We start from the raw sequence: 27,903 nt of genomic DNA, 5'->3' as shown, positions 1-27,903 counted from the left end.
CACTATTCTCAACCTTGTTCCAGTGCAGAGTCCCTGGGATGGCATAAGAGTAGCATAATTACAGCACCTACTTTCAGTTTTAGCTTGTGAGAAGGAATTTGTCGTACAACGTTTTGCTATTTAGAGCTGGATACGTAGAGCCGGTAATTAACCGTTCATTGACACGTACCGCTGTGCCCTGTGTGAAGACAAGTGGGGGTGGAAAGTAGTAACTTGAAATGATTCTGAATGTTTGCGTTATTGGAAGCTGGAGGTGACCGTGTAGAACTGTGCGCATTCGGTTTGTTAAACTAACAACTGTTGTGTTAAGTGGTATGGCACACATAGGTGCACTTCGTCATTTGGACAGCACAGGGCAACCCAACATTGATAAATTGCACCAACCGAGTACGGAAACCCAACTAAGCGTTTTACATGGGATACATTACTCACCATAATCTTATTTCTGGTGCTTGCATCTGCTTAGATTTACATGATCTGCATAGTCCGACATCGAGGAGGAAATCGCAGAGTATTACAAGGTTTGTTTTCGAAACTCAAAAACGGACGTCAGAGAGTGTTAGTAATACCATCCCTAGAGTGGCGTGTACTTTACCCATGGTCCTTCATGCGTAGAGGTCCCTGAGGTTGCATGAAGTGTAGCACGAGTACAGATGTAATAAAGCAGAAACAGTGATGGCCCAGAAAACATCTATGCACCTTCTACTCCAGAAAGGGAGGATGGGTGGTCAGATACAAGCACCAGAAATACGATTAAGGGGAGTAATGTATCCCTTCTGGAGCTTGTGGCTCTGCTTAGATCACATGCTCTGCATAGATTAGTGAGCAGTATCTGGAGAAGAAGTTGGAAGTGAGAAGGTACAGCGGCAAAGAGATGTTTTGGGCCCGCTTGACCCACCTGTGAATCTGCTTTAGAGTGGGTCAATGCAATAATGCTAAGTGAATGCAAGGATGAACTCCATGTAGCAGCTTTGCAAATGGCGTCTATCGGGACGTTTACAATGAAAGCCAAGGTAGTTCCTGTGCCTCTCGTAGTGTGACCTCTGGGGGTGAAAAGTAAGACTTTTTGGGATAGGGAGTAGTGGAGCTGTATGCACTGGACTATCATCTGGAGATGAGCCCTTTGATGTGTGATCGCCTGCCCTTCCACGTGCTATGGAAACAAAGAGTTGGTCTGTGTTTCTTAGAGGTTTAGTTTTGTTCATAGTAAAAGACCGCCCTCCGTACATCAAGTGTATGGAGGCTTCTTTTTGCTGAGTTAGATGGATTTTGAAAGAAGGTCGGGAGTTCTATGGATTGATTTACTTAGAATTTACGTGAGAACCTAGGATGTGTTCCGAGGACAACCCTGTGTAACCTTCGTGGGACAAGACAAGCGGTCATTTTGGTGGGAGCGCTGCGCTCTAGAACTTTAGGAAAAAAGACTATGTGCAACTCATATGTTTTCAAGTAGTTTCAAGAAGTTGAACCAGAAGGTTATTGAACAAGTTCTAAAATATAGTTTAAGTATTTAGCTAGGTTTAGGAATCAAATTCTTAAGAGACTTATGCAGAGATTCTGCAGATTGGAAGTTAATGTGATTTCTTTACAATTTTCTGAAGCCCTTTACATTTGCTTGCCATTTTGTTCTGTTTAATATTGCAGTTTGGATATAATGTGCTTTCTGCTTACTTAACTAGGTATTTTGGTGAAACACTTCGTTCATTATGCGCGTAGGAGAGCCACTGTTCTTTATTTCCTTGTGCGTGTTAACTGCTAGGAAGAAGTGTTAAATATATTCAGGTCTAATTTAGCAATGTAATTCAGGAACATGACATGATGTTCTTTAGATATGAACAACACCATGAGCATAGTATTTTAAATTCTATTCTTTGAAAGAAAAGACATTTAAACATTTTCACTAAAGAAAAGAAAAGGTTCATTTGAAAAAAAGATTTAATCTAAAGATTTATCTATCAATTCAAACCAGCAATTTTAGAACTCTTATGAAAAAGACTATTAATGGTTCTCACAGGAATACAGTCACAGTTTACTTTTCTCAAAGGAAGAAAAGGACATAAGTCATTTTGGAAGTGAACTATTAGATGTCTTAAATATTGAACTTGCAATCTGCTTTCCTAGCTTCCATGAATTAAGGTGAATATACATGTGGAACTATTTATTCTTGAAGAATTCAACTCAAAGCATCTTCTACCAGTTAACTCAAAAAGACAATTTAAAGAATTGGCAATAATTATGATGAGTTAAAGAAGTTTTTCTTTCATCGGTTCTAAAAGTTTAAAGGACTATCATTCTTAAATACAAGCCTTTCAGATCTCAGGAATGCTAAACCTGTATAAATCTTTTCTAGTGGAACTAGGTGGGAAAGAGATATTTAGTGAGAAAGTAACTAATGTTCTCGCCCTCTGCAGGTGCTCAGCTGTTTCAAGAGAGAGCGACCTGTGTTCTGTTTTTATTTTTTCCCACTTCCCCTTTTCCCTCTGGGGTGTGGAGACTTCTGCTGTGACCTTCAGTAGTTGACTGCACATCTTTGGGGGACCTGTGGGGCCAGCAGCTTCCGTGGAGAAAATAATCAGGACCCGACATCAAGACTCACACAATACTTCTATTGGTAGGTAAACTAACTTTGCATACTCGTATAGAATAATTAGAAGCAATTGGGCACCAATGAAGAACAGTCTCTCGCACGGTTGATTCTGCTTGCTTCGTCGGCCGAGCTTCCTGGAGAGGGGAGTTCAAGGAGTGGAATCTTAGCTTCTTTAGGTCCAGGAGTCCACCAATGCTCTCTGGAGGATTCAATCTTTGGAAGGCGATTGTTGGGGAGAATTTTCAGAAATGTGCTAATACCCTCCACCTTAGAGACCCCCAGCAACTTTGCTGGATTTTTTTTTTTAACCTGGAGAGAGAGAGACCCTTTTTCCCCACCCTCATGTATTTTAATGTGATTTTGAACTCAGTTTCTTTTGGTTGTGGAGTCTGACAAACTCCAAAGGCATCATATTTTACATTGTGTCACACAGCACCTACAGTGGCACAGGGAAGTCTTTCAGAATTCCCAAAGGTTTAAATACCTTCTCTTGGATAAACTACTGTTTCCAAAAGCAGTAAAGTGAAATTGACTTTACTTACATTTGTACATTTCTAGACCCAGCACACACTCTTACAATAGGGTGCTGGAGGGGTTACCCAGTATCCCCTTTGTCGAACTTCTCATGTAACATTTTTTATGTTCCCCTTTCCTCACTGAATGGCTGGTGGCAGTGGTTTCGTTTTAACTACTATGGTGTGCATTTACTGCACGCTGCGTTCGGAGCTGCAGTAAAGCACCCAAGGGTGCCATTTTTGTCAAAATGGCCCCAGTCTTTTTTCGCCTTTGTGGAATGGTCCTTCTTGAGATTTACTCTGCACGCCAAACCAGGTTTTGTCACATTGTTCGCTTTGCCTTTGGCGGGATTCAGGAGTGTAGCCGGCCTCTGGCTCCCGGTGGTCTGGGGTAAGCAGGAAATGAGGGGAGGGGAAGGGGGAATCGGGATTCCCGAAACTCCCTGTGCTTAGTCTCCTAAGAGACCCAAATGCACTTTGTGGTGATTGGCCGGCTGACTGTCCAGCAAGGACAGCCACCCTGCTGGGTGATTTGTCAGCTGGGCTGGAATGAATGGGAGAGAACGGACTAAAAGGTGAGGCTTTTGGCTTGGAAGGCAGAGTCGACCACTGGACGAAGGAACTGAAGAACAACTTGAAGAGGACGCCTGCTGCAACTCTTGGATTGTTGTTTTGCCCCGGTGAAGCCCTGCTGCTGTACTGAAACTCAAAATTTGTATAGACAGAGAAGGTCCTGCATGGATGACTTCTCTTGAGTTGTTAATGTTAAAGGATATTTGTACCGCGCACTATCACCACCGGAGAGGTCCCCTGGTAATCTGGCGGCTCTGAAAAAGGGGGGGTTTAGGGGGAGGAGTTAGTGGGAGTAAACTGGGAAAGTGCAAGGGATCAGTGATGTGCTGTTGGCGGCCTTAACCCAGTATTCTGTTGGCTGCGCTTGGGGTGTTTTCTGGTCGGTAGCCGTTGTGTGCTGTTGTGCAAGTCTATGTGTGGTTTGTGTCTATGTGTGGTTTGTTTTGTTGTTGCAGTGTAGTGAAGTTTGTGCGGATTGTTGCATTATAGGTTTGTGGTTGTGTTTGGTTCGAGTTTGAAAGGTATATGCAGAGGGGTGAAATCGCTAGTGGATTGGTTAACTGGGCACATTCTAGTTAGTTAGTGGGACCAATTAACTCCAAAGTAAGCCACTTGGACATCCATCTCAGAGCTGGTTGAATTTCCACAGAGTTGCTGCTGGAAACCCTATAGCCAGGGAGAGGAACACCAGATTGTGTGCGTTGCTTATAAGTAGGCCTAGAGCTCCAGGAAGATCCTCCGGACTCCCAGGAAGCAGGACTGACTGAGCCTGAGCCCCCTCAACAGAGTGCAGGACCCCAAAAGCAAGGAAAGTCCACCTCGACAGCCAGGAACCGCAGTGTTGCTATTTGCGGTAGACGCAAGGAGCTGAAACACTGAACAGCCACCGATATGAAGATTGTCGGTTGAGAGCGATGACTGTCCCATTGCAGTGCAGGTGTCTCCAGAAGTCCTCCCTCTTGTCCCCACGACTGAGGCCCAGGAACAGTGAGATCTGCAGAGCTGCTCAGGAACAGAAGTCCTCTGCTGCACTTTTTCTTCAATACAAAAGTACTGTAAAAAGTCAGAGAAATTACCTCTTACTGTAGTTGCTTACATCTTCTACTACTCACAAGTCTAATCAGCTTGTGGCCCTACATTTTATTCTTTTTTTTCCAAAGACTTCTAAAACATTGTGCAAAGACTTTTCTACTTACCTACCAGAAGTGCTCTATCCTATATAAGACTTTTGTTCATTGGCTTTGGCTTAGCCTGTTGCACTGAATAACTCTTCTGGGGGGATCCAAAAGTATTTGCCTGCTTAAGAATATGTGTGGTCTCTTGTTGTTCGAATAACCTTTTCCTTTTACCAACTTCTAAGAGTATTCTAAATGAAAACAGTAAGATAGTAATGTCCCCAGCACCCTAGCTATCGAAGTCACCGGAGGGTGTAGGTTGTGTCTGGACCATCCCAAAAAGGGTCTTTACTAATTTAGAAATTAAGTATGTACAGTATTCAAGTGTGTGTGTGTGTGTGTGTGTATTACTATTATATTGCTCCCTTCTGAAGAAGGCTTACTCCGACTGATTGATAAATAAATTAATAATTGTTTATGCAAGAAACCTTGAGTGTAAGAGTTCATTCAAATACTAGTCACTGTGAATCTCCCCTACAGCTCACACTGACCACTCTTGAGATGAGCCTGGTTGCTCAACACGCTACCAAAACTGTTTAGTACAAGCTTATACCAAAGGTTGGGTTTCCTATACCTGTAGTTAGAGTTGTGTTTTTAGCGCACCCAAAGCGCACTGCATACAAGCTTTGCCTAACGGCGATGTACTGCACTATTGCCAAGGTCCCAAGGTATTGGCGGTTTGCAGCCGGTGAAGGTCACAGCTGGAAATGCAGGTCGTCTTCAGAACGGTTGATCCCACCTGTCTAAGGTAGGACCTTGTCTGTTTCAGAGCTTTCCTGGCGCTTGGAAAAGATGTTTGAAGCAGCAGTCACTCGCGTAGCTCTGGCGGTCCCTGTAGGTGGCTGCAGGCGTCGATCTTCCAGTGGTCGACTCTGGCTTCAGCATCAAGATCTGCACCTTTTATGCTGGAACCTAGCCATTCAGCATGCGTTCATTCAAATGTACCAGTGGATCTCTGTCAAAAGTAATCCAATTGAAGAAAAAGTAATCCAAAAAAGGAGCGTATACCAAACAAAAATGAACGTAAATTTATTGGACCCAAGCATCTGGGTCGCACGGTTCAGACAGCCTTGTGAAACTGAACAAATTGAGTGTCAACGCCACCCATTGCGGCCAAACATTTTATACCCGAACTGCCAAATTACTATACAACATTTTGGTTTCATTTTTAAGACTGGTCACAAGAAAGGATTGGTTGGACTAAGTAAGTCCCCTATATCCAAATTTATATTGAATGATCCCAAATGGTTACTAAAACTTTTGGCCACCATTAACATTCCTCGTGACATCACAACCTTTCCCACACAGCCCCTCAATTACGTGTTTGTGCTGATCATTTGAAAAATACTCATTTGCCACAGTCAAATATACTAAATAGCTTGAGGTGGCAAGGGGCGAGAAATTCACACAGGGTTGGACCAATAGTGTGCCCCGCGATCATCAGCGAGGACTCTGTACAATGTTGCATCCTAGGGATACCAAAACTTGTCTTCCAGTCCTGCGCCCCATAGTCCCAACTCTCTGATCCCCCAACTTCCTTCTCACGCCTTACTGCCAAAGGTAGTTTTGAAAAACCATACCATACCGTGGCTGGAGTTTAAATGTTTAATTTCCATTTGTCGGCCAATTCTCCTGGTGCACCCTGGTGCTTAGCTCATTGACCTCAAAAGTAATTTGCTGTGGCGGCTTTCTCCTGGGAAACTTTAGTTGTGCAACATTTCAGCACCCTGTTTCTGCTGAATGTCAAAGAAATACATACAGCTTGTCACACACAGGCCTGCAGTTCTTTTCTTATGAGGTGGCTGTGAGAAACTCATAACGTGGGTATAGAAACAAAATGGCTTCTCTACTATTCACATTTTACTAAAGAACCCCCCTGAAAGCCCAACTATATACCCTCACCCGGTGGCCACTCTATGCAACTACCTCCCATTATACCCTTTATGGAGTTCCACCGTGGAACTTATTGAGCTGTGCCTGTTCCTATATCATTTTATACAAGCAGCGCCACGTTCAATTACGTCCTCGCACCCACGTCACCATTGAAGTCACCAAGTGTAAAAGGTAGAAAACGTATCCACCATCGCCAACCACTCAGATTTGTTACTGTAACTAGAAAGGTGCAGGAGAAGTGAAAAAATGTACACAAAATGTCAACACTCCACATAAGTGGGGTGCACTTGTCTCACTTTTTATCCAACCTACACTTTTCCTGTATCCCCCTATCCTTGGGGACAGTAGTTCTCACAAGGAATTAAAATAAAACCAAAGAGTGAAGCTCAAGGAGCTTCCAGTAACACTGCACATAAATTGCTTTATGCTACAATAGGCAATTGAAATAAAAAACAGACGGAGAAAAGACGACTCCATCAAAAAAGAAAAGTGCACAAAGTACAAAACAAGAATAGGCGAGTGACGAAAAAGATTCCCCCTCACTCCCGAAAGTCAGAATAAAACAATAGTCTAGCAAACAAACAATGCAGGGGACCCAGGTGAGGAGAATCACACAAAATGAAAATTCTACCTAACAGCATACATTTAACTTTTCCTGTCAAATGCTCATTAATGAAAGGGCAAGGAAAACATGCACGATTACCACTTTTATAGAAGTTAAACATAATTAACACTAGCAGTTGTAGTTTTGTGCACCCAATTTCTTCTTTCAAGTAAGAGCTTAAGGGTTGATAGTGAGGTTCAAGTGGATTTTAGCTCCATTGAATTAAGCGCAACTAACCCCATCGTAGCACCAACATACTGTTTAGTTAATACGTTAATACAGCAGCACTCAACAGGGTTGCTACACGTATGACCGACAGTACAGAAGAACACAATAAGGTTTCTTTAATTTCACCCCTACCTGGGTGCTTACCTTTAGAATTAATTCAGCTTCCATGGTTAAGGACTGCTTAAGTCAAGATGCCCACCTCATTTATGAGGCAGGGAGCATAGTTACTTTTTTTAATATAATTTTATTCTTATGATCAACAGATGCTAATCATATACATTACATTTTCTTTTTCCTTCAGCATACTGCAAATGTGCGATCACAAGGTTTTTACTTTTTAACATTAACAAAACCTAATCCCCACACACCCCCCAACCCCAAACCCCCAAGCTTTGAGGTTATCGGGTCGAGAAGAATGATCCCAAGTCTAATTGTCCACACATCTATAGCAGGGATGAGCCTGAACGAGGGTAGACAGTTTTCCAGCCGACCAATGCTGCACTGGGGACTGGCCATTCAAAGCGATGTGGTGGAGCACTTAATGATTGGGTGCCACGGTTTACCATTTGGAAGGTGGCTCTTGGTGGTGCGTATTTTGCTCCTGCGCTACCTGTGGGTAAGATCTCAGGGGACTGCGTGGTTTGCCTCCCAGAAAGCAAGGAAGGGGAGCCACTACACATCGATATGAGCGTGAGATTCAAGCAGTGCCGCAGTGAGAATCCATCTCGTAAATTTCCTTTGCTTCACACAGCCATTCTATTTTTGCTGGTATGTTGCTGCCCTTCCGAGTGTCACTGTCTGACTGACAGACACACACACACACACACACACACACACACACACACACACACACACACCCCCCCCCACCCCACCCCCCCCCCTAGCAACAAATTCCTCAGCAAGTAGGAGAGAACCCTGTATTCACCCCGAACAGTACCAGGGTTGGAGTTGGCTCTCTGTCAGTTCCCTCTATCTAAAGGACCCATCCCAGGATCTCCTTCCAAAAGGTTTGCATTTTGGGGCAGCCCCACCACTGGTGCCAATATGTGGTCATTTGACCACATCCACGCCAACAATAAGGGCTAACGCCTGTGTAAATTTTGCTAGGCGCTGCAGGGTGAGGTGCCAGTAACCTACAGTTGTGCCTTTAATATTGGACCGCTATTGATGACTTCCAGACTGCTGAATATTGCTGCCCATCCCTCCTCGTTACTTTCCCACTCTAGCTCCCATTCCCATTTAGTCAGTGTAGGGGGTGGGGGGAGTAGGGAGGGGATCCCTTTCTATGAGAGCCCAATATATTTTAGCAATCAACCCCTGTAGTCCCTGTGTTCGGGATGTTCTCGCACAGTTAGGGGGCGCTGCAGATGATCTGTCCACTGTAGGTCTGTGAGGACTCCCTTCAGTTGAAGGTATGGGAGAGGCTAGATTCTCTGGCCCAGTTATGCCTTTTCCAGATCCTGCCTGGTCAAGAATGTGCCTTCCCTCCACATCTGACCCGCTCTTATTAGGCCCTGTTAGAACTGGGGCTGAAACCAGATAGGGTCTGTAATGTGATCCCTGATAGGGGGAGGGCCAGAGACAGCTAAGAGGAAAGGGCCAAGTGGCGATTCCCTTCATGCACGCACTTTCTTCCAAATGGTCCACAGCACCGCCAGAACCAAGTCTTCTCGCACTTTGCATGGGAGGGATTTCACGGGGCCCAAAGCCATTCTCCCAGGGAAACTGATGCAAAGTAGCAGTTTTCTATGAGGACCCATTGTTTACTCTTCGACTCCTGGAGGTGGTCTACTAATATTCGTAGCTGGGCTGCCCTATAATATTCACGGAAGTCAGGGTGCACCATGCCCCCTTTCTCTTTGGGGAGGATCAGGGTGTCTTATGCGATCCGGGGTCTCTTCCGCTCCCACAGGAAGAGAAGATGTGGCAACACATTTTAATGCCTGTGAACCTCCCCGCCCAGGTGAGCTTTAGTTTGGTCCAATTCCCCATGTCCTGCTTTACAGCCGTCCATAGCAGTTTGTAGTTTGCCCGATACAGATCGTACAAATGCTTTCTGAAGGTTATCCCTAGGTAGTGCAGGCTGTCGTTAGTGACTTTTAGACCCCATGTCGCTAGACTTGAATCTTGGCAAATATGGTCAGGTCCTAAAAAGGTAGGGCTGTGGTTTTGCTTCTGTTCAGGCGAAACCCTGAATGAGCGCCATCATTTTCCATTTGTGGCAGAAGCGCCGGGATAGATTGCGATGGGTGCGTCACATAGACCAGTACATAGTCAGCAAATAGGGCGAGTTTGTAATCCGTCCCGAATTTGTTAAGGCCTCTTATCGAGTTCTTACGAACGATCTGGGCGAGAGGTTTCTTAACCAGGGCAAAGACTATTGGGGGGCGGGGGCAGCTTTGTCTGGTCCACCTCGTCAGGGAGAAGGGGGGGCCTCTCCATTGACTACTACTCCCGCCTGTGCATTATAGAGTGCTTGCGCTCCCTGGATCCTGCCGGACCCTGGGTTGGCTTTTCTTAGGAACTGGAGCATGACTTGCCATTCTACTCAGTCGAAGGCTTATTCAGCGTCAACCAAGATGAGGGTGAGGTCCATATCAGTGGAGTTTATCAATCCCATCAGATCCAGGGTTTTGCGGACGTTGTCCGTCCCTTGCCTCTCTTTCACATTACCCACTTGGTTAGTGTGCACCAAGAGCGGCTGGCCTCTGAAAGAGGACGGGGCTTCACCTGTGTTCATTATATCGTTGAACAAAAGGGAAAGAATAGGTATTAGGGCACCTTCGAATCGTTTAGAATAGGCTGGGGTGTAGCCGTCTTGACCCCGGGGCCGAGCCCTCTTTCAGGTTAGAGATGGCAAGGTCCACCGTCGACTTATGGGGGCGTCTAATGCTTCGCGCTCTGCGGGTTGCAGTGGGTGAGGGAAGGGAGGGGGGGACACGACATTGGTCATGAAGTCTGCTAAGCTCTAGGGGGAGACCTTGCATTCCGAGGTGTATAACTGCTTGGAAAAATCTGCAAATCTCCAATCTCCCTCTAACTGGGTTTCTCAGAGCATTTTTGTCCTATTTACTGTGGCACCTTGCGCAATGACCATGCCCCCAACGGTGGGTTTCGCAGCCTCCCATACTGTCGAGCGGGAGAGCTCCTCTGTCATTTCTTATGAAGAAATCCCCAATCTCTGTGTCCAATGACTACCTGAAGAGGCTACCTTTGAACAGTGTATCATTACATATCCATCTTCTGTCCACCCTCCTGTTGGGCCCAGGACTAACCCCATCACTACCATTTCATTGTCTGACCAACCCATCCACTTCAATAGATGAGCTTCTTAAACGGCGAGTTCCCCTTCCACGTAAATGTAGTCTATTCGAGAAAATGTGTTGTGTGGGGAAGAAAAGTAGGTGTATGCCATCAAGAGTCAACCAGAAAATTGTCTTTAATCAGACCTTGGAACTTTCCCCTGTCCCGGGGGGGGGGGGCTGGAGGGGATGAAGGGGGGGATGGCTCCTTCCCTATAAGATTTCCAGTCAAGGGCTGGGTCCATTATCAAGTTGAAGTGCCCCTACCACAGATCAGGGCCTCCGTCCTACCGCTATCCAAAAGGGCAAGGTAGTCTCTGCAGTGTGTTATTTGCTGCATGTTAGAGGCATATGTTGAACACAGAGTGACCTCCCTTGATGTGATAGTCGTGTGTACAATCAGATACCTACCGTTTGGTCTGAGCGTTTGCGATATCTGAAGCCCCAGGGAGGCGCGGTATAGGATCCCAACCCCCCCACTTTCTTTCCTGGGCCGGATGCCCATATGGCACCCCCCGAGTTGCCTGCCCTTTGTGGTAAATTCCTCATTTCGTTTAAATTTGGTTTCTTGCACACATAATATATCTAGCTTGGCTTGTTGGAAAGCCTTGAGCCAGCATCAACCTTTCCTGCAGCAAGTTAAGACCCTTCACATTCAGTGTCCCCATCAACACTGTCAGCTGCCATGGATATTATAACGAAGATGTAATTTGCCAGGCTGGGTGTGTTGCCCTCATCCGTTTCAGTGTGCTCTCACTGCTTTGGTTTGATAGTATTGTTGAGCCATCGGGATTCGACAACTGATCCCGTTTTTCACTGAACAGACTACCCCTTGGCCTGGCTTGGTGTATTGTTCAATGTCCGTACCCCACAATTTCTCTCAACCCCGTTAATCTTCCCTCTACGCCCCATACTCCCCCCATGAGAAGAAAAAACAAAACCCAAAGGGAGAGGAAAAACAACCCCCTCAGTATTGAAGACGACCTAGGAAAAAAAAAAAAAAACAAGGCCACACAAAGGGTGCCTCTCCGAAGATCCTTTAAACATAAAACAACATTTCAACCAGAAACTAGCGCAATAATGTTTTGACTACTCAGTACTTCGCCTGGCTGGGTATGTCTGCCTGCTTGCTATGACTCACCCTGGGTGAATGATCCAATGTGACGAGATTTCCATTGTCAGGGGGTGTTGAGTCGCTTATACTTCCTCATACCTTTTAATCGTCCTCTCTTCAGCCAGGGTCCGGACTGCTGATGGGTTCTGAAGACAATTGCATTTCCGGGGCATTTGCGGACCCTTCTTTTTCATTTAAGGCTCGTAGCACGGTGGTCGCTTCTTCTCCTGAGACCACTCTATATTCCACGTGGGCATGTTCAAACAGAAGTGCGAAGGGAAATATATATATTCTGACTCTAGACTCCTAAGTCTATGAACTCTTTTGTGCTGGCTTGTTGTACTATAGTGGTGGCTTTTGGCTAAAACCGATCTTGCGACTCGTGGAGGGACCATCCTTCTGCGAACTCGCTCAAATTCTAGCTCTAGAGTTAGTGGGGTAGGGAAGAGAGATCCGATCAATGCTTTTACCTTTATTTCAAGACCCGTTGGCGTCTCAGTGGAGGATTTCTTCAAGCCGTGAATTCATATTTTCGCTCTCCTCTCTCTGTTCTCCAAGTCCTCCATTTTTGCTGCTCGGTCCAAGTTCCTTTGTTCCAAATCGTGAAAACGGTTCTCAGATCTCATTTCTATTAGATCCGCTGACTGCTGGTAATTTTACAATGCCTCCATTTGGTCCTCGATTTTGTGCACCCTCTCCTGTAGGGCTTTAACCGTTGTTGTCTACTGTTCCTGAGGGAGCGAATTTCATCCAACAGGAGGCGAATATCTGCTTTCGTCAAGGTTTCTTGTCGCCTCCTGGGAGAAGAGGTATCTCTTGTGATGGGTTCGCGCCCATGTTTGGGGATTCTCTGCAGTATTCTTGTAACTTCTGTGACTGGATCTAGCTCGTCCCACATGTGCGCCGTGCTGCTCCCTGCTTTTTTGGCTGGCGATTGCTCCTAGGGAGAGTTGGTCTGAGTTGGGCCCTTGGCCTCTATTGTTTGAGTTACTAAGAGCTGGGTCAGTGAGTGACAGGGACAGCACTGTGCCAGACCAAGCAAGAGCACCACTGCGCTCAACGATGGGGTACCTGCGTGTGGCTTAGCCCTTGTTTCTTACAATAGGTCTCTTCCTGTTTTCCTCAATTTGCAGCGCCCACGGTGGATGCAGTGATTTTCCTCTCCTGAGGCCGCCTTCCTCTCTTGCTGTGCGTAGTGGTCTGTGCTGATTTGAGGCGCGCTTTTAAGGTAAGGGGTCCCACTTGCTAGCTTACAGTGCCCTTTGTGTAGGATAGGCTCTGCACTCTATGTGGAGACTGGTTGAGGGTCCTCAAGTGCTTGTGCTTTCTTCTATTGAGCACCTCTTTCTTTGTGCTTTGTATCAACGAAAGAGCCTTGAAAGCCCATTGCTGTCTTATTGTTGTTGGGAATGATAAATAATTGCCTGTAAGCCTCTCTGGCAGAAGAAATGAGCGTGCTGACTGCTCCACTCTCTTTAGTGCCCTGGCACTGTGCGAGTGTCCCGCTCGGGGGTGCCAAGGCTTCTACTGATCGCCTCTTGCAGATAATCACCCCTCTTCCATGTCCCGCTTTAGATGCTTGGCTAGGTCATTGATGGGCCGGGGGAGGTGGGCACGGGCCGTCTTATCCCGCGAGGATCTTTGGTTCATTTGCCCCCTTATGGCTTGGGGGGCGCTGGTTGCTGCAGGCTTTTTTCTTTTTTTTTATAAACAATTTTCAGTTTTCAACAAAGTAGATTACAACCAAACACTGAGCTTGAATAGTTACTTAAAAAAAATATATGCAAGTAGTATAATCATAGAATCACAGTAGAAAATCCAATATCTAAACACCAAACTCAGATTCTCTAAAGTACAACCTAACGCCAAATAACATAAGACAAGTGAAGACGAAGGACAACACAAACTCACACCCATACCCCTAACCCATCCCATCTTTCTTCCTAACAAAAATACATAACTTGTACCTCAATATTCAATCATCAACTTCCATAAAATTAATTGAAAGGTCTCCAAAGTTCCTCATATATTGCCTGCTTTTGCTGCTTAAACAAGCATTTCTCATATTTTGAAAGAATCTTCATATCACAAAGCCATCCCTCAACAAGAGGCTTTTTCCTTGTTTTCCACATCCGTTTGTCTAATCACCGCCAGTATGCTTCTATTAATCCAATTTCTAGTTACATCCAGTACATCCTTCCAATAGTCAATCACTCTATCACAGTCCCATAACATGTGGAACAGAGTACCTTTTTCCGTCTGACAACCCCAGCAGCAATCATTTTCCACCAATCCTAGACTACACATACAGACAGGCGCTCACCCTCCTGCCCTTCTCCTTACCTGGCCCTCCGTGTGAGGTTTTCTTCCTGCTCGGGCGACTTCTGCCGTGTGGCAAGTTTCCCCTCTGTTGCTCTGGGCAGTAGCTCCGACTCCCTCTCTGCTTCCCGCTCTTCCTTCTGGACCTTCGCTGGGCGACTGCACTTAAGCTGGCCCCGGGTGCGCAGGGCCTGATCCGTAGCACTCTAGCTGCTCCCTATTGCACTTTCACAGCAGCCACATGGGTTTCCTCGCCGGTCCCCTCTGCCGCTGCTCGCACCCCGGGTAGGCACAGGGTGGAGGGCGAGCGGGACCAGGGACCCCCTGCACCCGCGCGTTCCGTCACTTTTCTGGACTGGTTTTCTCTGTGCGATGGCTCACAGACTGCTGCCACTTTCTCAAGCTGGAACGCTGAGTCGAAGCTGCTGGCGGACTGTGCTTGCAGCTAATTTCTCACTTCCATTCGAGGATCTTCAGGGAGGCGATCAGGCTGCCATGTTGCCTGCACCCCCTGGTGGTCTCCCACATCATTACATGTGTAACAACTTTTCTCTCCACTTTCACATACCCCAATTCTGCTGAGATCCTGTATATTGGTAATGCATATTTTTATATGTTGAAGGAGATCAGTCGCTGCAGTATAATTAAGATAAAACCAACAAATATTCCAAATTCTCCAAACTCTATTGCTAAGAACTTGACTCACTTAACGGATCAGGATAAAATGTTCCAAACAAATGTCTGGCAAAGGGCAATCAAAATTGGAAAATGGGTCAACATTCAACATTTCAAAGGCTATTAAGCAAAGAAATACAAAACGTTTTGGCATACTCCCATTCATTTTCCTTCAGAGGAAAGGCTTCTACATGCTCACCACTAAAACGTGACACGCATTGTACCAAAATAAGTTGCGTTGCATATATTGCCTTCTTCGTTTTATGGCAAATCTGTCCAGTAGTTTTGAAAATGTGACTGAAGGGCCTACGACCACTTCAAAAATATTTATATATACTCCCCCCGCCCCCCTTTAGCCCCCAATGGTGCACTGCAGCACCAGAGGTTTCTCAAAAATTAAAAGCCTCCAGTTTTTTGTTGCGAGTGTTATTCTGGCTGTTATTCCCGTGGAAAGCCAAATTCAAATAAACGAGGACAGAAAATGAAATTTGGAGGAAGGAAGGGGGTGGTTTTACATCAAAGTTGGGGTGGAAAGGGGACCAAAAAATTCAGTGACCACTTTGGAGGGAGCTGGAGAATCTACTTTGGAAGTAGATCATTTTCATTTTACTGACAGGAATCTAGAAGGAAAATCGAAAAGCGCCGTTGGAAAAAAACTGGAACAGGAGAGGGCTGCGATACATAGTGGGGGAGAGGCGTAGGGACCCAAAAAGGAGGAGGGCACAGAGAGGCAGTGGGGATCTGCAAGACTGGAGCTGGGCAAGCACGGTGGCGCTCAGGCTGGACAGAGCCCCACCCCTCCCTTACCCACCAGGCCAGTGCTTGCCCAAAGCAGGGGCTGGCCACAAGCCCCACAGGGTGCTCGCCCACCAACTGATTGGCTGGGACGGGACGGGACGTCAGGCAGTGCTGGGTTTGCAGGGCTTGCATGAACAGTGTGCACCAAGGCGCAACATTTCTACATGGAGGTAAGGGCGAAGTGTTATTCATTCTTCAGTAAGGGCCGCTGTTCCTGCTTTCTATTGTGCTTTTTATTTCCCCAGTCCCTTTCCTTCCCAGAGCCCTTTTTTTTACCCCGACACTGTCCACAGCCTCCTCCCCCTCCCTTCACATTTTGCACAGTGATTTCCCTGGCTTGGCCCGCTTCTGGTACCTAGAGCCAGGATCGACCCACAGGCTCAACCCTGGCTCGGCCCTACCCAATGTTCCCTAGCTCCCGCAGCTCTATGCAGGAGCTTAATTAAGAATGATTTGCACTTTAACACATTAATTGCAAAATGTTGCACTTCTGATTTCTTCTCTAGTTCCGTACACCAAGTTTGTTCCCAACCACTATGATTTTGGTAAGAGGATGTGTGGAGTAAGTGGAATGCTAAAACGAACGAGGCAGGGGGGGTTCTCCTTAGGGGCGTGGCCTACGTTTGTGTGTACTTAGGCCATGCCCACTAACGAGAGCTAGCCCACTTGCCAATGGGGCTGGGGGGATGGTGAAAGCAGAGCATACTGGCATCAATTGTGTGACACCAGTGTGTCCAGCCATCACACAAAGCAGGCAGCCCTTTCATTCAAGGTGCTGGGTGGTTAAACACAGGCTCCAAAACAGGAGGAGGGCACAGTCTTCTTTTGTTTCCTACTAAAGAGTCATCAGGCATCATGTAGCCTCGTTTTAAAGGCTTCATGCTGCAGGACTCTTTACTCGAAAACAAAAAGGAGATTGGGCCCTCCAGCCCTCCTCCAGTTTCGGAGTTCAGAGTCATCTAGCAGCCATGTAGCTGAAGCCATGTTATAATGGCGGTCTGCAGATGTCAGTACTTCCAAACTGCAGTGCTTCGGCTACACGGCTGCCCAAGGTGTTGGCATGGCTGGGGCTAGTCTGGGTGGGCTCCGTCAGGGCCCCGGCTCGGAAGCCCTTTCTGTAGACTGCCAGGGCTTGGCCCAGCCCACTTAAAGCAATGGATGCATGCCAGATTTTGTGAAGTTGGCAACAGCCAGCACTGCGAAACACATGTTATTCAGTAGTGCTGGATTGAAACACAATTTTAAGCAGTGAACGCCAATTAAAATTGTGGCATGCGAAATAGAAAATGGTGCATATTAAAGTATCATGGTCAGTGGTGCTTTCATGAAAAGGGTGGCTGCAGTTCATTGCATCTTAACAAGCCTGTAGATTACAGCACAAGCATCCGATTCAATCTTCGCAACACATCTTTTCTGACAGAATCTTTGGACTGAGTACATATACAACTCCTCTTGGTGGACCATTATATCCACAACCACATACCTCCTGCTGCTGGCCCTTAGCCTGCTGGGCTGCAGCTCGATCCTCGTGCAGTCGCTTCAAGTAGTCATTTCGCTCAGCTTCCTGCTTGTTCCACCCGTCCATCAGCTTAGCCAGCGTCTAAAATAGAAATGGAGACAGCGATTTGTCACACTGATGTACGGAGTCACATCTGCCACAGGCAAACCCCTGTCCATCTTGTCCCAAGACACAGATCATAGCACCCATTGTTTAAGTTGCACCTGGTGAAGCACAGATGCCAAGAAAACTATGCAGCACTGGTTTGAAGGACAGAGAAGGTAGCACTGTAGTCCTTCCAGCAACTGAGGCGTGTGCACTATGGCAGGACTACCCCTTCAAATGGTATTGCTCCCTACTGCCCAAGGATAAACTGGTCCATGGGTTCAGAGAATTTGCGCTGCCAGATGTGCAGCGTGTACTGCTCTTCCATGAAATACTCAGAGGAGAGCACCTGCGCACCAAATGAGAGGTCTTGATTCGGACTGCCTAAAATCATAGCTATGGGTATCCTATATTTGTGCAGATGAATCCAAGAAACAGATGATCCAGATAGGGGTTTCACGCTGTAGCCACACTTTCAATGCGTACTTAGTTGATAGGGTAGTCCTGTTGCTCTGGAATGCCAGTGAATTTCAGCATCGAGTTGGCCGATCTGGATTCATGGTCGCATCCAGGAGAATTACAAAAGCTCTTATGAACGGACAGGTCTTAACACAGGTCTTTCCTTTGGCATATAGGTGCTCTACTCTGAGTATTGCATTTCACAAGTTCCTACACAGAAGGTACTGACCTAGTACCACATATCCATCTCCAACCGCTGCGCAGACACCCATGTGTACTCCAGCGGACAGCACAGCCAAGGCTTTTTAGCACCCAGTAACTGCTCAAAACCTACTTTAAAAGGTCAAAAGGAGGTGCGATGATGGATTTTCAGAATCGACCCTGGTGGAAGATTTTGAGAGCCGACCCTATTGTAGTGAAAGGTAGGAAACTGAGCAGCAAGGAACATACTACTGAGAATTCACAGATGTATTGGTTTAGTGAGTAAAGTATAAAAACACCATTAGGCTTCATACGTGTGTGGGGGCGAGGGGCCAGTAGGCCCCTCGCATCCTTCACGTCTCAGTATAAAACTCAGACCAAGTGCCTCCAGTAGTGGGTTCGCCCCTTGCCCTTATGCAATGTTAACTTTGGGTTACATTCGCGTAGCAGGACACAGGGCATCCATTTTTGTACTCCCTTTTCGACTCCATCTTGGTGACCAGGCCTCACTGTGATAGTACAAAATGCTTCTCTCCCTTTCCTCGCAGTAGCCCGGCTCGGAGCACATGGCCCCCACCCTTGTTCCCACTCTGACTGGAAAACTCTGCAGCTCCATTCTCACGCTGAAGCCGGAGGTGCTTGCAACAAATAATAAATTTAACACATCTTTCTTCCTCTGCGGTCACTGTCCTGCATGTGAACCAACATGAGCTAAGCACATAGCTCGTCCATCTTCGCAAAAGTGTCCTTGCCCTCTTACCCTCGCCAGTGGAAACCTATTGTCATTCTGACCCTGTGTCCCTGTAAGATATTCCTTTCATGTGCCAGACCATGCCGTGATGCCCACCCAGCAAACCTTTAACTAACATTAGACCTCTGCTGCAGTATATCGTGCCCAGTACTAACAAATGCCACATACCTGAGATTCTTGCACGTGTAAGATACACTCTGGTCATTGTATTACAGTGGTCAAGACCCTTAACCTATGTCTCGTATAATCTAAATGCCATAGATAATATAGGCACCTGAATGACTTCATAGAAGACATGATAAACTACTGACAGTCTTTTGAACCACTAATATTTAGTGCATGTATTATAGAGAATGAGTTATGTTAGCTTAGATAGCGACCACCGTGCCTCACAGCGACCTGACCTTCACCCATCCAGAGCACAGATGTCTGACGTCAATACTCCCGCCAACCAAGCAACCAACCCGGAGGAAGAGATGCCACCCACACCTGAGACATTGTGCAAACTGACCAAGCCGGGATCAACGTAGTATCATATGTTAGTTGCGTCATTTACTGTATAAAATGTGATGCAACGTTAATTTTGGCAGAGCGCTCTCAGAGATCTAGATAAACCTTTCCTTGAACTCTCGCAGCCTGCTCTCTTGTGCCTTATTCCCTGTCCGGGGAGTGTCCGTTTTATTCTTTTACATGTATAAGTCAGGGTGGGCACAAACATTTGGTGACCCCCAACGTGATCGGAGAGGTGCCTCGAGGCCTGCGCCGTGCGGTGAGATCCGGGATGCCCCCCAGCAAAACCATCGCCGCTGCGGCCGACCAGCCTGTGCGCACTACGAAGAAGGGTCAAGGGTTCCCGGTTGACGAATACCCGACTGAAAAGCTGCTTGCCGAGGCGGGCCACGGCTTGGTTGGGGTGCGGACCTGACTGGAGTCAGACTGCGAACAGTGACCCTCGGATCACCTGACTGAACACGCGCGTGCCGGTTGCGAAGGTTACCAAGGAAAGGTAAGGGGGGGGAATAGGAGGGAACAGGTGGTAATAGGATAAAGGGAAGAGTAGGGCCTGTGCGAGTGATGACGCTTTCCTGATCTGTCCTTTATATGGCCATTAAGTTTCGTGAGAAGAAGAGAAGAGAAGAGGTATCCTAGCCCGAACCGGGTAGAAGACGGCACCGCGTAGCATTGTCTCGTCCAGTGCAGAATAAATAAGTGAAGATAAAGAGAAAATAGGAGTCTCGTATATTGAGTAGACTCGGAGTAGTTATTTAGAATATTCTTTTTCCGTGTAAGTGAGAATTCTTGGGAACGAGTAAGAAGGTGTAAGGGGCGGGGGGGGGTGAGTGAGAAGAATAGGTGAAACAGAGACGGGGTAGTAACGGGAGTAAAAGGCAGATAAAAGCATGCAGGTAGTGCATGTGCAAATGTGTTGTATGTTTTTCTATGTTCAGTCTGCGTTTTCAAGATTATCAAGGTATTGCAATCGATGTATTGGTAAAATTGTATACATGCAAAACGTGAACTGTTAAATTTGGAAAGGCAATAATCACATGAGTAACACTGTATATTGATATATTTTGATAGATATATGTATACGTGTAAACTACCAGTAATTTAAAGACCCGTAGAATATTGTTGATCTAGGAGGAATGACGAGCGGGTGGAGGGGTGATTAGAAGGAGACTGAGGTCCAACCATACACACAGGCACATGGAGAACCATCATGGGGGGAATAACACCCCTAGCCCATATTTGTCAACACCTTCCGCTATACAGTGAAAAGATACAAAAGTATCACGATCAATGGTTAACATAGATGAAAGGAGACAGTGGGACGCCGATTTGGCCAGAAGGTGGGTCATTTGACAAAAGGGTGTTAGATTTAGTGTCCACACACCTATTAGCAAGATATAAGGGAAAACAGTTGCAAAACAGAAGGGAAGTATTGGGCATGTGGCGAATGTTCGAGGAAGTTACCCCCGCTGCAGAGGTAGGTAAAGAAAAAAAACCATCGAAAAACAAAAGAAGCAGGACGAGGTAAGCGGAAACACCAAAGGGTGAGTGCACAACAACCACAGCCGAGAGTGACACAACCAAAATATATCTGTTAATGACAAGACCAGCAGTAGGATACAGCGAGCCCCTATACATACCAGCATGTCCCACCCCCACACCCTCAAATGGGGCAGTCGCTACGGCACCACCGCCATATGATAAGGGAGGCCTGTATGGCCCAACAAGTGCACCCCCTGTGAATTTTAGTGCATTTCACTGGAGAGTTAGACCGCCAGTTAGCACATGCACAAATGGAGATAACACGGCTAAGAGCACTCTGCGATAGGGGCCAAATGCTGCCTGGGGAGGGGGAGGTGCCTCCATTATCCGTAGCAGATCTCTCACCCCCACCAACCACGAAAGGGGAACTAGAGCCAGCACAATCCATATCGTCTCAAAGGACACACATGCCACAAGGGCGAGAAAAAGAGTGGAGATCGGGGGAGTTCCTGTTCCATTTGAATGACAAACCAGTGAGGATTATACGTCCAGCCACTCCAGAAAGGCAGCAAGGGGAGAGACAGGGGGAGGATGGCGAACAAAATACAGAAATAGAAGAGGTATGGAGTGACTTAGATGAATACGAAGAAGCAGCAGTCGTCGTGGGATCTCCACTACCATCACAGCTTAACGATTGGGACGAACCATCACCCCCACGATGGCAGGGTAGATTAAGACAGCGAACAGGGAATATGTTGGTGAGCAAAGTCAAGACGGGGACAGTAAGTAAAACAGGAAAGAAACATAAGTTACAGATGCCACTGATACATAAGGGAGCAGGTAGGCCACACTATATTCCATGGGCCCAAACGGACAAAAATAACTTGTTGAAAGCTCTCCCCCGCCTATCGGGAGGGGCTGGAAAATGGATACACACGTTCGAGAAAAAAACGGCAGGAGTGCCATTAGCCAGAGGTGATGTGAAAAGTTTGTTAGTGTCAGCAGTTGGCGATCAGGCAGACGCAGTATGGGAGAAAGCAGGATTTCCAGGAGTAACAACGAGTTATGATCGCCACGACAGATCACCGTTCAACAACGTTCGAGCGCAAGTATGGGACGCATTGCGGCGCACGTTTCCAGATATTCCAGATTTACATTTAGTGAAGCAGTGTACAAGGGAGGAAAACGAGGATCCTACGCAATTCATATTACGGGTGCAAGATTTGTGGAGAAGCAAAACGGGCACGGCTTGGAATCAGTCCACTGCCTTGTTCCATTTTATCATCAAAAAGGGGCTCCCGAAGGAGGTACAGAAGGCCTTGGATAAAATAGCTGGGATAGAAGCCAAGGGTTGGCCTGAGATTCAGAGCATAATTGTACACCACTGCAGGAGGATCAAAGAAAGGGAAAAGGAGCACAGAAAAGACTGGCAGACGAAGCGAAACTGGTGCAGAACAAATTGGTGAAGGTCGCCGCCGTAAACACCAGCGTAACCACAGACAGAGGGAACAAGGGTGACGAAGGAGCAGGAAGTAGGCCAGTGACAATAGCAGCATTACGGACAGCAGAAGAACAAGGACTGTGGAACAGGGAGGAGTCATACAGTGGACAACAGTGGCAAGAAAGACCGGCAAGAGGAAGAGGCGGGTATCGTGGCCAGAGAGGAGGATTTGGAGGTATGGGGAATAGAGGATTTGGTGGCCAGGGGATGAGAGGAGGACCGCAAGGGTCACGTCGGAACTGTGGGAGATGGGGACACTATTCAAGGGATTGCAGAATGCGGCCTTCAGGGTATGCAGCCCTTGGAAAATGAACAAGGATGGGGATGCACACACTGAGGTAGCCCATATGGGTTACCAATGGGAGGGGGAAGACAACAAGACCAGTGCTATAGCGAACACCAAATGCAGCAAAGACAGCCACCCCCACAACCGCATCACAGCACCCAGCAACCTATGGCGAGGCAAAATGCTGTAGGCAATGCGAATAGTAACTGTTTTGCAGCAGCTGCAAATGGAGCACCTGCACCATTTCGCGGCGCGACAGTGGTCGGAGACTATGTCTTTTCAGTACCAGGGCAAGAAAGATATGCAGATTAGGACAGCCCACAGGGAGCATTTGCGTGTCCAGTCCTATCCACCACCCTATGTGCAGAAGAGGAACCACTTGTGGGAGCTGAGATAGGAAACAAGCAGTTTATCTTCATGGTAGACTCGGGAGCAGAATAATCATGTCTTATGAAAGGGCGGTTTCCGCCCTCAGGCAGGAATTTGGAAATGCAGGGGTTCTCTGGGGCTATTCTAAAAGTTCCTTACACTAAAGATCTTGATATAACAGTGGAGAGGAAAACCGTGCGCGCACCCTTACTGTACCACGAAGACGTGCCAATCAATTTGCTGGAAAGAGACTTGCTAAGTAAATTGAACATGACCATTTCTTTTACTGAGCGGGGAATAGTGTGCTCCACCCCAGGAGTATGCCCAGTATGAGCAATGTTGATGATTAGCACAGCGATAAATGAAGTGATGGTGCGAGGAATACCCGTTGACATAGACATGTTTATTTATGGAATCAAGGTATTAGCCAGAGTGGTACCAGAGATAACGAGAAAGGAATGGAGAACACCATTGATTTTATATTCCACCCAATTGCACACAAAGATCTTGTGCCAGGCACAATCATGTCTATGGACATCGAAGCAGTTCAAGTATCAAGCAGACGTATTGTGGTCATAGGATTGGACGCGTATGGGTCTGAGTGGAGAACTGTGTTATGCATAGACCCAAACATAATGCTAAGAGACATAACAGAATTGTTCACTGATAATGAAGGTGATGGTGAGAGAATAATGGAAATAAGCATACCATGTGACATTATGATCCAGTACAGAGAGGTGCACAATCCCCTCATGGCCAGTGTTAATGCCCCACCGACAATATTTGAGGAAGACATGGCAAAAGTAGCACCTAAACTTTGGACTACAGGCCCCCATGATGTAGGGTTACTACATGAAGTGACACCAATAAAGATAAAACTCAAGCCAGGTGCCATACCCACCGAGAGTGAAACAATACCAAAAATATCCCGAGAAGCGAAGCAGGGATTAGGGAAACTATAAATGCACTCCTAAATTAAGGCATCATAGTACCTTCAAACTCCCCGTGCAACACAGCCATCTTCCCGATCAAAAAAGCTAAAGGAGGGGCATGGAGGATTATTCAAGATCCCCGCCCACTCAATGACGTCATTCAAAAAGAATTCCCATTACTGTCTAACCCGGCATCAATATTGTGCAGCATACCAAAAGAATCAACATGTTTTACTGTGATTGATTTGAAGAATGCCTTCTTCTCCATACCACTCGACGCAGGATCTCAATACCTGACCGCTTTCACATTAGGGAACAACAGGTATGAACATCGCAGACAGAAAGCCCTAGCATTTTTAACAGAGTATTACGTGAAGACATTGGAAATATAGACGTAGAGAGCACTATTATACAGTATGTGGACGATTTACTAATCTACAGCCATACAGAAGAAAAGTGCAGAGAAGACTCCATAGCACTACTAAATGTGCTGGCTACCAAGGGGTACATGGTGGAAAAAGGAAAACTGCAATACTGCCTCCCCGAGGTTGTATACCTCGGGCAGTTAATATCAAAAGATGGAAAATGAATATTACTAGACAGGGCAGCTGCCATACGTAACATGATAATGCCAAAAACGGTGAAGGACATGCAAACATTTCTTGGCATATGTAATTATTGCCGAGCATGGATCCTCGATTACGCGGCGTATACGCACCCATTGCTGCAAGCATTAAAAGTGGCACAAAAGAATAGAGCCCCGATAAAATGGACACATGAAATGATGACAATATTCCAGACTAAAAGATCTTATTGCCGATGCCCCACTTCTTGCAAACCCAGATTATGAGAGGGAATTTTTCCTATTCTCGCACTGTACAGGTACGCTAATCACAGCAGTGCTGACACAAAAGACATCGCAAGGTAACAAACCATTGGCTTATTATAGCGGAACACTAGAACCAGTAATGCAAGGCCACTTTGCTTGCGAACAGGCTCTCGCAGCTGCGGCCTTCACGATTGAAAAAAGCGCCACCATTGTAATGGGATATTCACTAACGCTATATGCAGAGCATTCCTTATTTGCAATTCGAGCGATCAAAATCAACCTCGACAACCCAAATGGCAACCGCGTATGAAATGATATCTAGCCCCAATGTACATGTGGTCAGGTGCAAGACAGTGAACCCAGCAACATTCATCACAGAGCCATGTACAACAGAGGACATACAGGAACACGACTGTGCCACCTATGAGGGGGAGGGTGATGACATTCCAAAAGAAAGTGAAAATGCCCTGGAGGTGGGAGAAATATTTCATAGATGGATCGGCATCAATAAATCCAGAAACAGGGGAAAAACACGTAGGAATGGCGGTAGTATGCATGGAGGAAGATGGCTATGAAACGATCGTCCAAAAGCGCCTCCCATCCCATTACTCTGCACAGGCAGCTGAACTAACTGCACTGATTGAGGCATTGCACACAGTCAAGGGATGCGCAGTAACCATACTCAGATTCAGCATAACTACCACAGTGCATTCAGGGTTGTCCCGGTGGTGTAGAAGGGGGATCAGGCGGGCAGATGGCCCTCCAGTACAGCACGCAAAACTATTGAATGAGTTAATAGATGCATTAGCAATTCCGTCGGTAGTGGCATTGGTGAAATGCCAAGCCCATACCAACACAGACGCGATCTCATTGGGTAACGCGGCAGCCGACGCAGCAGCGAAGGAAGCCTCGTATCTCAATACGATACCTACACACAAATGCATTGAGCACCACAGGAGGAGCAAGAACTGTTGAACAAACGGGGATGTAAACAATCAGCAACATACCTCATTTGGAGGCAGGAGACAACAGGAAAGGTAGTGATGCCCGTAGAATTACTAGAAGTAGCATTCCAACAACTGCATTTCCCCGGCCATGTAGCAAAACACATTGCCGCAGACATCCAGGAACATTGGTTCATCCCCAATTTACAGGAGCACCTGTCAAAATTTGTTGTAGAATGCATAACATGTCAAACATATAATTCAGGGATGACATTGAGAACACTGCGCGGTACCCTGCCCAGACCAACAGGACCATTTAGAGAACTTCATATAGATTATGCTGATATGGGAGAGCGATGTAATAGAGCAAGATACTTGAAAAGGGGCATACCACCACAATCAAGGTGGGTGGAAGCGGGCTCATGTCCCCACCCAGACGCGAAATGTGCAGGGAGGTATTCTCCCGATGGGGAATATGTGACGTGATCAGATAACGGGACACTTTGTGAATTACCTTTTCAAGGAAGTGACGCCACTCTTGGGGGTGAAACAAACTGTGTTCCATTTATCATCCGATGGTGAATGGGATGGTGGAAAAGATCAATGGATTGCTCAAGAGTAAACTGTCAAAATTATGCAATACATTGAAAAAGAACTGGGTGTATTGCTTACCCGTAGCACTGTTCCAACTCAGAACTCAACCATGTAAGGATCATCACCTGAGCCCCCATGAAATTGTCACTGGGAGGCGAATACACACACCACTCTCCCCGATTAGGAGAGCATCAGACACACACAGAGCTGCCACAGTGCTAGGGGAGGAATTTAAGGAATACCTAACCCAGATGACGCGCGCAGTACGCAGCATAGCGCGACAGATAGCACCGCCTTTTACCGAGAATGTAGCAACTGATACCACCACACCAGCCACAGACAGCCCAAGTGGGCCGCTAATGCCAGGAGCACAGGTCGTATATAGTACCCGACACTGCAGTGAAGGGATTGAAGTATTGGGTGCACTTATCAGATGTGAGGAGGGCACGTGATAGTACAATTCCCCCCCCAAAGACGAGCAGCAGGAATGTGCTAGTTGCACTGCAAACGAGATTGAGAAATAACAGCCACATTGTTTGACGAAAAGAAATATGCAAAAAACTAAAGTTATAATGTATGCCTTGTTTTCTCACGATCTCTCTCTCCCCCTCTCATTAGCCCTCTTTTTTTTTACGAAGAACTTAAAAATGTATGTGTAATAGAAGTAAGCCAAAGCAAACTGAACATAATATGAAAATGGAAATGTAAATATATGTATATATTGTCGTGACTTAAATTTATATCGCCCCTCCAGGTGACAAATGGCCCAACAAACCGCAATTGTGGAGAACCAATTAATGTTAGATAGCGATAGGGACGCCATTAGGGATAATAGGTTCAGTAATGTTGAATGTGGTCTAGAATGCGCTGCAGTTTTGTTGTCAGTAATGTTTTTTTATGGCTTGGTATTACACTTCCATCTTTGGTTAATGACATGCACAAGAGGGAGGGGGGGCGGGGCTAACTTGAACGCCAAGGATCACACTTGATATGGACTGGGGTAAAACGAAACATATGACATTGATGTTAATGGTACAAATATGATGCAACCTCCAGAACACGCCACTGTAGGCCCAACTAGTGTCTCCTTGTTACTTCCAAATATGAACATGAGTGATGCTTATGAACTAAATGAATATGATGACGATTAATAATGGCCAAATGATTTAACTAACACTAGTACGCGTGCACAGACAACCATACACCCTACCTCATAAGACGCTGCTGCTACTGAAGAGTATACACATGCCATATTGAACAATAATGATACAGCCTGGGCTGGAATGTTTCCAATACATTACAAAAAAAGTGAGAACCAATAACAAGGAAGGGAGAAGGAGAAGGAGAAGGAAAAGGGTGGCGGGAGGGAAAAGATATGACATTTATCATGACCTGTAGCTGGAAGAAATAGAAGACCCCCGCCACCCTGATCAATCAAATAAATGGTATTCAGACAGGAGTGCTACGGCGAAGCAAGCAACAAATGAAAGCTGCTACGTCTGTGCACTCATTCCGCATGCATCAGGAACACCGAAAACGTTAGTACCCCAGGAAGTACCCTTGTCGGAGGCCCAATGTTTAATTCATCTGGTTTTGTGCAGGATAAGAAGCACCTTCCAAGCGCACACCGTCACATTGGAGAAACTGGAAAATGAGAAA

The 27,903-nt window shown here is 46.4% G+C and overlaps 1 protein-coding gene across 2 annotated transcripts in view; it reads right to left on the bottom strand.

Moving 5' to 3' along the window:
- CNTROB (centrobin, centriole duplication and spindle assembly protein) overlaps window positions 1-27,903 on the bottom strand; it is a 369,000-nt gene that overhangs the window by 259,953 nt on the left and 81,144 nt on the right. For both annotated transcript variants that reach the window (XM_069646351.1, XM_069646352.1), the window contains exon 7: window positions 17,267-17,383. In XM_069646351.1, coding sequence (XP_069502452.1) covers window positions 17,267-17,383 — 117 coding nt within the window. The remainder of the gene's footprint in view (window positions 1-17,266; window positions 17,384-27,903) is intronic.

The sequence above is a fragment of the Ambystoma mexicanum genome, chromosome 1p, assembly GCF_040938575.1.
Source record: "Ambystoma mexicanum isolate Mex_15411 chromosome 1p, UKY_AmexF1_1, whole genome shotgun sequence".
In the NCBI taxonomy this organism is placed as follows: Eukaryota; Metazoa; Chordata; class Amphibia; order Caudata; family Ambystomatidae; genus Ambystoma; species Ambystoma mexicanum.
The sequence above is the reverse complement of the archived record's forward strand: the minus strand, read 5'-3'. Positions and strand labels throughout refer to the sequence as shown.